This window comes from Lissotriton helveticus, chromosome 1_1, assembly GCF_964261635.1.
Source record: "Lissotriton helveticus chromosome 1_1, aLisHel1.1, whole genome shotgun sequence".
Classification (NCBI taxonomy): domain Eukaryota; kingdom Metazoa; phylum Chordata; class Amphibia; order Caudata; family Salamandridae; genus Lissotriton; species Lissotriton helveticus.
The window spans coordinates 1,830,499,940-1,830,513,250 of NC_136057.1; the positions used below are offsets into that span (position 1 = coordinate 1,830,499,940).

The window sequence follows — 13,311 nt, forward strand, 5'->3', positions numbered from 1 at the left end:
GGACCATCTGCCCGTTTAAGTGCAGGCTCTTTTGTCCATTGTGGCCCTAGAGATGGCACCGGCTTTGGAGGTGGGGACTGGATTCTATTCCCACTACGTTCTTATGCCCCAGTAGGATGGAGGCCTCCATCCTATCCTAGATCTTCACCCTCAACACCTTTCTGCGCAAGAACAAATTCAAAATGCTCAGGATGTGTCTGCCCTGGATCCCGGAGACGGGATGGTGGTGTTAGACGTGCAGGATGCTTAATTTGACATCCCCGTTCCTGCAGGCCCACTGATGCTACCTGCACTTCAAGGTGAGCCACAAGCACTTTCAGTTTTCCTTGTTCCTTTTCAGACTCACCAGTGCCCTCCTGGTATTCACAAAGGTGACGTGGCAGTCACTGCCCATCTTCGGAGTCCAGGAGTACTAATCTTCCCCTAACTCGACACTGGCTGTTGAAGGCGGGCTTGCCCCAGTTAGTCCCAAATCACCTCCAGGTGATGGTAAACGTTTGACATCATTGGGATTCTAAATCAACCTGCTAAAATCACACCTGACTCCTTTGAAAAGGCTCCCCATCATTGGAGTCATCCGGGATACAATGTGCTTTTGAAGCTATGATCTTGATGTTTTAGCCTTTATCATGGGTTTCACTGAGGATGGCTCTGAGGCTTCTTGTCCTTCTAGCCACTTGCATCCTGCTTGCTGACCATGGCAGATGGTGCATGTGAACTCTTCAGCATGACCTGAAGTCTCAGTGGGCCCAGGACCAGGGGAGCCTGTCAGATTCCATTCAGGTGTCGGAGGAGACTGCAAAAGAGCTGCAAGGGTGGTTGCTGACCAGCAAATGGACCAGCGTCAGGGCCCACTCCTGTTTACTCACATTGTACCCCCCCCTCTCAGCATTGCCGGTGGTAACAAATGCATTGCTACTGGGTTGGGGAGGTCATCTGAGAGAGGTGGAGATTAGAGGCCTCTGTTAGAGCCCTTCTTCCACATTAATTGGCCGCAGTTAAGAGAAACTTGTTTGATGTTGAAGGCTTTCCTGCCCTCCACCAAGGGAAAGCTGGAGCAGATTCTCACAGACAACGCCACTACCAAGTGGTACTGCAGCAAGTAGGGCGGGTGGGATCCTTGGTCCTGTGCCAAGAGGCTTTACACCTTTGGAGCTTGCTGAATTCCCATGGGATTTCCCTCACTGTACACTGCTTGGCAAGATCTTTAAATGGTAGGGATTACTAACTCAGCCAGCAGCACATTGCAGATCACGAATTGTAAATACACCTGGAGGTAGCACAGGGCATCTTCTGACAATGAGGAAAATGATGGCTCGATCTATTCACCACTGCCGAGAACATGCAATGTCAGCACTCTTGCTCTCTGAAGTTCCCAAGAAGGTTCTCTATCAGAAATGCATCCCATCGACAGTGGAGCACTGGAACTCCTATATGCCTTCCCTCTTCTACCTCTCATACCCCAAGGTCTGAAGATCAGGAACAATTTAACCACTTTAGGAGGACCTCGTGTTGTAGCACCAGGCCAGGGTCCTCAACAAGCGCCTGCACAACGTGCATCTTCATGTGTGGAGGCTGAACAGAGACAGTTCATCCCCGTTTGATCTTCCTCCCGAGGTCATCATTGTCATTTTTGGAACCAGGTGTCAGTCAACAAAATCTGTGTATGAAGGGTGTGTGGTTTGGTGTTAGACTTGTTACTGGCAAAACTGTTGGATCTGTTGTTTGCTTGCTTTGTTTTTGGCCCAACAAAGTTTTGCTATGGACACAGTTAAATGTTACCTGTCGGTCCTTTCCACCTTTTTTCACATTTGCCAGACCAACCGTCCTTGGTTAGATCAATGTTGATGCATTTCATAAAAGGTGTACAGCATATGTTTCCACCTAAGCCCTTTGTGATGCCACAATGAGACTTAAATCTGGTACTCATATTTCTGCGGCTAGCAATGTTCATCAGAAGAACAAGTTACTTACCTTCTGTAATAATATTTCTGGTAGATACTCTTAAATGCAGATTCCTCATCACTCTTCCACCTCCTCCATTCTATGGTTTGGTCTCTTCCATCTAAAAAGATCCCAATTTAGGAATCTGCTCTCTGATTCATTCAATTTGTGAATAGACTGCATCTGAGGACAGAAAAGAGTTCAAGAAAGAAACTGAAGTCAGCGTGCATGGATGGTGCATTATATCAAGCTTTGGACATCACTTCTGGAGTGGAATGGGGTCAACACGGAGTCAAACGGCATGACGTTCTTACATGAAGGAGCACTTCTTTTGAGATTTCTGGAGCCAGTCTGGCACCTGGGGAAACTCACAAGGTGAGGAATCTGCAGTTAGATAGAGTATCCACCAGAAAGAGCGTTATTGAAGGTAAGTAACTTGTTCATCCTACATTAATATGCACAAGTATGTTGTAAACTGCAGTGATGAAATGATGATCCTTGAAGGATGCCCCATTTCTTAAAGATTTATGGATGGTGTGCGTTTATTCTGTTTTTTTAGTTCCCAACTATAAAAAGGGAATACATGGATCCAGTCTTACAACAGGAAACTCCTGCAATCCTTTAATCTTTATAAAAGTGTACTGTGGTCAAGGATGCTGTTTACAACACTAGCAGTAGCTAGTTGCTCCTTGTCAGATTAGTTAAATAGCTCAAACGTTATATCCATCTATGTGTTCCCATCCCTCTGACAGGTCTGGCTATTAGTTTTTAAGATTCTATACGTACCTTTCAGTTGTGTCACTTATTTTCTATTTTTTTGCTTTTGTGAGAAGGTGAAAATACAGTAACTGCTGGAATGTTTAATACCCATAGTCAGCTTATTAGTAGTCAGTCAAACCGTATTATTTGGTGAATTAAAACCATTACAATATAACATATAAATCATAGAATGGTCTTTAATATGAGTGTACTAGAACTATGTTAAGCTTGGGTTCATCTAAAAAGCATGAAATTATATAAATTATTTATAGCACTATTAACAATATAGCAAACTTTTTCAAAGTTAAATAGATGTCTCCTCAAGAGTCTCTTTTCCTAGGTTTTGGGAGACCAGGGGGCATATTTGCAAGGAGTTAACACCACCTGAACGTCCTTTTTCCAATGTTCCGGTGCCATTATGTTCTTCGCCTTGTTTACAAGGCAGTGTTAAGCAACTTAACATGGCTTCACGCCGCCTTGTAAAAATTACTCTTTTTGCGCAGCCCTTATCGTAAAAGGGATGTGCAATGGGTGTTACAGTGGGCGTTCCGCCGCAATATCCATTGCTTTTTGATGCTGCCCCAAATTTACAAGGTATGAGGCAATTTCTCCTTGTATTTTGCTCTATCCATGCGTGCTGCATTCTGCAGCATATATAGAAACAGCAAATCGCCTGTAAATATTGTTTATGTGCAGGAAGGTGTCCTGTCCTGCACATAAACAATAAGCGCTAGGCAGCTTCTTTAGAGTCAGCGCTAGGGAAACGCAGGGGTGCACCATATTCTTGTCAATACAGCGCATGACAGCATTTTGAAAGTGACGGCATTCAAAATTTTGGCGTAACAGCGTGCTCTGCCAGTTTCTTGTAAATATGCCCCACGGTTCATTACTAAAAAAGAGAAAATCGGATAACAAAGAAACTTGGACGCTGCTTTTTTCAAGATGAGCTGCTTCTACAAAGTATAATACTGTTTCCAGAAAAGTTTCCTCTCAGAGGACATTGTAAACTTTAGTGTTTTTCCCACAAGCTTCTGTCCTTTGTTATCATGAAGTTTAATAAACCTATGTTAAAATGACTATTTACACCACTTACATTTTTTATTAAAGCCTGACAACAAGTATAGATTTCCATTTAATTAGGATAGACTTCCTCTTCCTTGGGATGCTGAGGCTCCCATTGTTCAGGATTCCATCCCAACTATGCCCACCTGTCCCCCCACATCATGCATGCAAATAAAAAATCTGCTCATGCACCTGACATGAGGCTCACTAGAGGAAATGTGGTGACCAGAGACATGTGGCCCCTTACCTACTTCACTTGTTTCCGCTAAAAACCTATGAGGCATTTTTTGACAATAAGTTCACATTTGAAACCCAGGTGAATAGCACAATAAGTTTATGTTTTTATATCCTCAAGGTCTTGAAAAAGATTTTTCATTCTTATACCAGTGGAGCTCAGAACAGCAGTAGTTATTGTACTCATTACGTCTCGCCTTGTCTACTGCAATGCACTATATTTAAACATTAATAGTCAGCTCTCAATAAACTTCAGGTCATTCAAACTGGTGTTGAATGTACCTAAGCGCCTTTCAGTTAGGGAAGGCTTGCGCTCTCTGCACTGACTATCTGTCAGCACTCTGCATGGTCCATCGGGCGTTGTACATCCAGGAGCCATTACCCCTGAGGTCAGTATTTCACTGGTACCCTCCTAAGAGACAGCCGAGATCTTCCACTCTGACGAGGGTGATCAAGCCTAGTTTCTGGAAGTCTAGATGGGGTGGTCGCACCTTTTCAGTAGCAGAGTCAAAATTGTGGAAAACACTGCCAATCCTTATTGGCAGTGTAGTTTCTCACATGTGCTTCCGTGAGCAACTGAAAACTTGGCTATTCTCCCTTCTGTAAATGCATCGTCTTTTAGCAGCTTCTTTTCCGGTGGTAGCGCTTTGAAGCCTATGAGCATAAAGCACGTTTATAAATTCAAATACAAATACATTTGATTAAATATATGTTGAAGCAGGTGTCTGTGCTCTTGAGAGACGTGGGGCATGTACATAAGACGTGCCGGTTGGCTTTGAGGATTGGACTACTGAATATCGACCCCCAGAATATCGTCATATAAGATTATTGAGGACCGAATATCAAGGGACAAAATATCGAAAGGTAAATTCAAATAGGGAAGAAAAGATTTAGTATTCCTAACTCTATATCTGCGCAGCTTGAAGATATATGTACTGCGTAGGTACATATATGGGGAGTTTGGTAGAAAAAAATCAAGACTTACCTGTCGATATTTTTCTTTCAATATTTTGTCCTTGCTTATTAACAGTTGGTGTGATCCAGGATGGATTTCAGTCATATGTTGAAAACCCCCACAGATATACATCATCAATATGTACTTTACATGTTTTGGGAAAGGTTTACAAAGTCTATTTCCAACCACGCATGGTAATCCAATATTTGGTCGCTTAAAGATTCACGGGGAATATTAGCAACAAATAGCGATAATTATCGCTAAATGTGCTTAGCGCATTTTTTTTTATCGCCGGATATTATTGCAGAGATAACATGCTATTAGCAACGTTTATCTCCAAAGCGATAAAATATCCAGCGATAGAGGCTCAATGTGTGAATATTGCTGGAAATCCTGCCTTGCTAATAGGCGATAGCTGTGTTAGCGACTGCTTTCAGTCGCTATCAGGTTGGGTACGCCCACTTTGCATGTCATTAGCGATAAATATCGCTGACATTCAAAGCGGGCCCCAAACCTGTAGCTATCACCTACAAGATGTCGCTAACTGCTGTTAGCAACATCTTGCTAATAGGGCGATAAAAATATTGCCCCTTTCGCGGGAATAAGTCCAGCTAAAGCGGCGATATCGCCCTTGCTAATATGCCCCCAAATTCTTTACATTCTTGTAAAAATGACGCTTACCGAGCTATTCTCTGGCCAAACTGCCATCTCATTCAGTGTTGAGAAGCATTTCTTGACAGACAAAAGTTTTTCTGTAGGTATTACAAACCATTTTGTTTAGTAAGACAGCTTGTTTACACAGTAGCATATCACACCCATATGTGTTTGTTGGAAGGGGTTTGGCACCTATAACTCCAATGAGTATCCCCAACCATCTTTCTGCTATTTGTTGAATGCGGAAAGTATGATTGCATAGCTGAATTAATTTTGTTGACCAATATAATGGATTTGCCTTAAAAAATGCTTGTGGGTGGCCATTTGGTTCTGCTACTCCACCTGTGCGGCTTTTTAAAATTATTCTTTGACTTTTATCATTATTTAACATGTTTTTTCCTTTAAACGTTTCCATGTCAAATTTCCCCAGGGGTCTTGTGTTAGCATAAGACTTCTCATATTTTGATTGACACAGTTTATTTCGGAAATATTTTTTGAGATGTCATAATGTGTACTTAAATAGTTTTCCCATAAGTTCTTGGATATATTTGCATGAGTTGATCTGAAGCTACCTTTATTGAGGTTATTTATTATCGTATAGAATTCTTTTGTTTTCTGTTTTTTAATGATGAGGTGCATATTTGCCCAAAATTGTCTCAATAGCCTTTTTTTGCAGTTCAAACTGATTTTCTATATTTTTTATCTTTAAATTGAGTAGTTTCTTATATTGTAAACAATTCTGTAGGATGTACTATTCCATTTTTAGAGCCCTTGTGAACCACATATTCTTAATTCTGGGTGACCTCATTGTTATGCCCCTTTTGGTGTCTGTAGTAGCAACATTTCAGTCAAACGTCTGCGTGATTTGTTAACAGTCTGTTACATAATTTCCTTTTTTTAATTGCCATGTAATAAGCTGCACAGAAATATCGAAAACATGTTTTTCAGGTATGGCATTGTCCCATTTTACCTGTTCCAAGTTTGGGTTGTATCATGAAACATCTACATTTTGTCTAACTGTGTAGGTTTGGTTAATGGCAATCTGTAAAAATCAATTTAGGGGGTTGGTGTTCTTTACATTCTGATCAAGACTTCTAACCACAGATTCCTCACCTTTTGAATATTTCCCAGGCGTCAGACTGGATCTGGAAACTTTTCAGCAGTACCTCTGCTACCATTTTTACATATATATTTATAGAAATTGCCTGAAGAAGGTAGTATTCCGCTGCAGTAAGACATAATAGTTGCTTAAAAAGTATGTCCTTTAGAAGGAGTGTGCAAGTGAAAATTATTTGCGAAGCATGTTGATGCAATTCAATCAATTAAATCAGATACAGGTGTCACCAGATCTGTAGGTACTCTTTATCTTCATTAAAATGACTCTTCTTACAAGCGTGCATCACAACAGAGTGGGTATTACCAGAAAGGAGGTAGTTTTTGAACCTACATGCCACCAGGAGAAAGCTATGAATCTTAATATAAACAGTCACAAAGGCAGCAGATGGTGTCAAACAGACTGGGTCAAACCAATCAAGGAAGAACAACTAACCAACCTCAAATCACAACTCCAGTAAAAGCCCGTCTGACTCCCCTTCATCTCCAGCGACCACAGTTTAAATGCCATTGGGTGGGGGGGAAGCAAACATGTGGGGGATTCTACACTCTCTCGACAAATGGCAAGATTTGAAATCAGACACGTGGGAGCAGGACATATTGGTGAAACTAACCTGTGAAACTACCAAGGTAGAGAAGGTGCAGGCCTTAAATACTGCTAAATAGGTAGATCTTAAGGAAGGGGTTGTAGAAAAGGTTCCAAAGAGTCAACAAATTAAGGATTGTATTTGAGATTCTTATTCATCCTGAATAGCAATGGAGAATAGAGACCAGTTCTAGATTTACAGAATCTCACCCAATAGTTATTGGTGTTAACCATTCTCACACTATGCATTTATAGGATGTTGCTGTGTGCATAGTGAAAGAATATTATTTGTAGCCAATAGATCTGGAAGATGCATACTTGAGTATCACATAACAGATGCATCCTTGAAAGTCTGAAAAGCTCACCTGGGCAATTTATATGCCAGTCGTCTTTGGTGCAAACAACAGTCTCTACCTTATGTAAATTTACAGCATCTAAGATCTGCCAGAATGTTGCACAAGGCATTCCTACCCTTCGAGAGGAACAAGCAAGTGATTGTCCATCCAGGCACTGTGAGTACAATGTTTTATATTAAAAACAGGAGGCCCAATATCCGTACCTTTATCCTAAAAAGCTCAACACTGTGTGTTTCTGTCATACACAATACATTGGACCCATCTCAGCAGAAGACATTCTAGAGACAGTCAACATGAGCAGCTGGTTTAGGCAGACTGGTGTCAGTGAACCACGAATTTCAATTAGACAACAGGCAACTGGATTTAGTGTTTCACATGCAGCAAAGGTCGCATTGGAATATGTTTCTAACCACCTAAACAACTAGATCCCCTATTTGCAAGCAGATGGCCACATCCAGGGTTAATGGGGAGGCGTTCTCCATGGTTTGGGAAGAAGCATTCTTGTAGATATTCCCAACATTCCAGCTAATAAGAATGCTCCACAAGTTGAAAATAGAGCGTTACAAGATGATACAGATAGCCCCAGACAGCATTGGACGACGATACAGCTTATATCGTCCAATGCTTGTAATTCTTTGTTTTTCGATATAGTTTGTAATTCTTTGTTTTTCGATATAGTTGTGCAATTGAGGGGTTTGTATCCTTTATTAACGATTCCATTAAGGGAACCTGTGCAAAACCTGCCGCGCCTCCTGATTTTTTAAGAAGAAAATCCCTCAGCTGAAAAAACTTTACTGTAGAAACAACCCCTTTCCCACCTTGCCAAGCAGTCATCTTGTAGAATCCTTGGAAGCTGATCATTCTTAAGCAAGGGAGTATACCTATTGAATCTACCCACCCCAAGTCTTTTCCGAACACCTGCCCAGTTCCAAAATGCAGTAATTAAGGTCTTAAACTGCATTTGTTAAAAATAATTTGATTAATAAAATGTCACTAGACAGCCATTAGCCCTTGCCCCAATCAAGAGCTCAAATATTGAGGAGACATAGCTATTGTCATCCGCTTCCCTAGCCTTGTTACTAAATAAAGGCCCATAATATTGCATTGCTGCTGCTAAATAATATAGCCTAAAATTAGGGAGCCCCCACCCCCCTCTATCCCTGAGGTGGCACAAAAATGCATTGGCCCTCCTGGTCCTACCATAGGACCAAATGAATTTAGCGACCGCCCTCTCAATAAGCTTAAACCAATCATTGGGTATCTCCAGGGAGATCATTTGAAAAATATACAATAGTTTTGGCAGGATCATCATTTTGAATGGATTACACCTCCCCATTATTGAGAGCTTCAGATTGCCCCATCGGCTGAAATCCTTCTTGATTTTCCCCATTATGGGGGCAAGGTTTAAATCAGCTATTGCTTCGACCTTTGCTGTGATGTTTATTCCTAGATTGACTGCATCCTCGACAATACTGCTATCGAAGGCAGAGGTGAATCTGTTTATGAAAACCTGTGCTTTAGCCCTATTCAATAAAAGCCTGATTGAGTCCCAACATTTTCAGCTATGATTTCCACAGCACGCAGCTCTCTATCAGGATCGGTAGTAATTAGAGCCACATCGTCGGCATAAGCCGATGTCTTAGTGTCCCAGCCCTGCAGGCTGACAGGGATAATGTCGATGGAGGCTTCCAGCTGTCTAAGGAGGGGGTCAAAATACAGTGCAAACATGAAGGGGGAGGAGGGACATCACTTCCTTGTTCTCCTTTCGATTGAAAATGGCTCAGATACTTCTCCCATAATCGGGCAGTAGGGTTGGTGTACAAAACCAGTACTACCTTAATAAAAGATGCCCCAAGGCCATTAGCCTCCAAGATCTTCCAGAGATGACTCCACGACACCCTGGCAAAAGCCTTCTATGCATCAAGAAGAGGGACCCCCATGGGCTTTGCAAGGACCTCTGTGGTATCGAATAATGAAATTACCAGCCTAACATGATCTGCTGCGAACAACCACTTCTATTGAGGTTGAGGAGACAAATAACTTACATGACTGTTGCATCTCACAGCCTCGCTTCTGAGGATTTAGAGTTTGAAACCCTTAAAACAGTAGGGTACTTCAGACAAACTGTACAAGTTTCCAGGGCTCAGCCCACTAGAAAGATATGAAACTTAAATCGACTTGATTCAAAAATAGGCTCATAATAGTTAAAACATTGCTCTGCATCAAAAATAGATAATAGGTTTGGCACTGAAAGATCAGAAGTGCTCTCGGAGACACGTGTTGGCTGTTTCAAGACTGAGTTACCAGTGTACATGAATGTGTGATTTAGTGATTTTAACTGCTTCGAAAATTAAGAAATAAATAAATGGAGTCACAACTCAAGTCTGACTGTTGAATTACTTGTACTCATTCTCTAAATGTCCTATGCCACTATGCAAAGAATACATGTTCTATGCCACTACCCAAAGAATATACTGTTCTTTTAGTCTATATTAAAATATGTGAATCCCTAAAATGGTCCACTGCCGCTATGGCACAGAGAAAGGGCAGACAGGCTTAACTTAGAAGCAATGTATAAAGTACTTATGTAGTACTAAAACAGTAATTAAGTCAAAACACAAGACATGAAGAATCCCAAACTACTATAGGAAAATAGAGAACATTTAAACTAATACAATTACACCAATATTACAAAAATTCAATAAAGGGAACTGGAGATATGAATTTCCAAGTTGAAGGTTCAAAATAGTGCCAGAAAGTATTAAGAGCCAACTGCAGTCATCTGTTCGCGGGTGACCAATACCTAGGAGTGTGGTTTGGTAACAGAAATCAGGTTCGATCCAGTCAGGTTTACCTTTGGCTTAGTCTCTGAAATTGAAGTAAAAAATCTTCAGTGGGACAAAGCAGCAGGCTTTGGCTGAGAAGGGCTCCACAAGTTGGGATAGCCTTTGGACAATGAAGACATTGATTTTTGGCGGAAAAGATCCAAGCAGGAGAAATTTGAATTTCGTGCCAAAGGAAGGTCTCTTGCCGGCTGGACACTGTCAACTCCTTCACCCGGTAGAAATTTCTACATTCGGATTTAGGCACTTTTTTGTAGCTCAGATTCTTCTAGCAGGCAAGGCTGCAGCTTGTAGCTGAATAGGGTTCCACAATGCCAGATACCTTCAATATGAGGTACAGCTGAATCAGATTTGCTGCTGCAGAAAAGCTCAGAGCGGGAGCAACCAGATTCTTCAGCCCAGCAACAACACACTTTTGTTGGATCGGCTTGGCAGGTTGATGTTTATCCTTCTGCGGTAATGGGAGCCAAAAAGTAATTAAGTCCCAGATTTCAGGAGGTGTTAGGAGCAGTCCACCGTGACAAAAATAAGGGTCTCAGACCTTGAGGACAGCTTGGGGGGGTCAATTCTCACTCCAGCAGACCAAGCAGTAGGGTCCAAACTCTGCATGTATTACAATAATTTTAATATGTTTATTGTACGTCACTTCGGCACCAGGGTACAGCGTAGTACTTCACAGAGAAAGAGAAATACTTTTATGGCTATGCAGACATCAAATTGCATGCAAGGCTGTTCAATATCAAGAGAGTGGACATATAGATTAGCTTCTTTGTAGGATGTAGTTGGGGTAAAGTTCCTTTGGATTTGGAGGTGCTCAGGGCAGAAACAGGGGAAGATGTAAAATTTGAGTTCCTACCTGAATTTTGTAGAAAGAGAGTGCAACTTAGGGTAGGAGCAAGGCTGATTTGAATAAGGCTGGCACCTGTCTGAGGTGGCACATTGAGGGAAGAAAGCAATGGACTAAAATGCATCCAAGTGTAGTTTTCAAGAGGCTTAGATTAATTATTTGTTGGTCCAGCTACCATATGTATATAAAATAATTATACTTTGCAAATTCTTCCAAATAGGGGTTGTATATTTGAGCATTTGTGTTCATTTTAGGAGGTAGTTTTTTTCCTATACGTATTGTTCCAGTTTTGGTTTAACCCAGATGTCGCTAGAGCACATTACATACACAAATACAGTAACCTCATTCCCTTTCTTTTCTCACAGGGCATGTCCTACCTCCACTCCAGCAAAACCGAGGTCCATGGCCGTCTCAAGTCAACAAATTGCGTGGTGGACAGCCGCATGGTGGTAAAGATCACAGATTTTGGCTACAATACCATTCTGCCCTGGAGTAGAGGTACAGAAGCATATGGTTGACAGCTTGTTTTACTCCCAACTGCAATGAGCCTCTTCTAGGGCCAGAAATCCGCAGTAATTGCTTGGGTGTTGGTCCAGGGAATTGTAGCCAACATGTGTGTTATTAAGAGGTGTTTAGTTCTAACCTGTTAAAAAACGGAGTATCTGATTCAGAGCGGGCCATTGGTTCCAGGAGAGATAATGCCCCAGCATATTCCAAACTTTACTAGGTGTGGAAACACACCTGATAAAATCAGAGGTGATTTTGCAAAGATTTGCCTTGTGCTGAAAGCAGAATAAAAACACACACGACAACCCATGTTGCCTGGTAACTGGAGTGGAGATACTAGTCAGAAACAGTAACTTTGAGCCTGGTATTTCCTCCTGTAGCTACCGTCTATCTTTGAGTCAGGCCAGAGCAGGAAGCTAGTCAGAAATTCTTATCTCCATCTACTTTTTTATCTTTAACAGTTTTTTACAGCATAGTCTTATTTGATATCTTTATTGTTTCAGTAGTACAGCAGGTACGTGTTGAAAATAAAAAGTTCCCAAAGTTGTCCTACACTGTCATCACATTAAGGATAATTCAAGATGCTTAATTAACCCATAAATCCCAATTGTCTCTCAGGGGATCTCCATGGATAGTCATAGGCACTGAATAGTCCCGGCCACGTGTGGGCATCCCGGAGCACCTTCTATAATATGTCTTCTTAAGTGTAGATGTTCGCCTTTTCTCAGGAAGGCCTGGAGAGTGACTTAAGACATGAATATTGTGCAGCCTATCAGAAAGGTTACAATGGCCAATTTCTTCAGATTGCATTTAACAAAGGGTAGTTAGTGAAAATGTGATTATAATTAGCATATAGATTTACTCAGGTTTTTTTTTTATTTCTTCCTACTCTGAGGCCATTACTCACTTGCAGTATTTCATAAAAATAAATTAATGGAAAAAGTAAAACAAAAATATGTATTATCTTTCCATTGGCTAAAGAAAAAACATTCTACTCATCATTAATTCACACCACAATAATTTGTATGTCGATTGTTACAAGTGATAGAATGATTCCTTGAGCAGGGACCTATGGGCAGGGCCACTGGAATTATGTGATTGTGCAGGCGTGGCATTTTTCGCATAGCTATGGATTTGCCGCATTTGCCACATAATCCATTATCTTCTGCATAACCTGCAGATATTTAAAGAGGTTGTTTTTAGATCAAATGGTTCAAAAGTTATAAAATTGCATTGACATGTGCTGGCACTGAGTGGAAGGTTCTTTCCTAAGGTTGACTGGTCACCTTCTGATACGTGTGTGCTGAGGCTGCTATGAAGGAGAGATGCACTATTACAAGCTGGTTTTGGGTCCCAGGAGCACACGTCTTTTCATTCCCAGGGAGTTGGTTGCTGCTGCTTCGAAGTAATAACAGAGTGCGACCGCTGATTGTTGCCTTTGGGCCACCAGA

At 41.4% G+C, this 13,311-nt stretch overlaps 1 protein-coding gene across 1 annotated transcript in view; it reads left to right on the plus strand.

Annotated features, from left to right (window-relative positions):
* Positions 1 to 13,311, plus strand: part of LOC144765655 (guanylyl cyclase C-like) — a 577,462-nt gene that overhangs the window by 337,711 nt on the left and 226,440 nt on the right. The window contains exon 17 of the mRNA XM_078650332.1: positions 11,719 to 11,851. Coding sequence (XP_078506458.1) covers positions 11,719 to 11,851 — 133 coding nt within the window. The remainder of the gene's footprint in view (positions 1 to 11,718; positions 11,852 to 13,311) is intronic.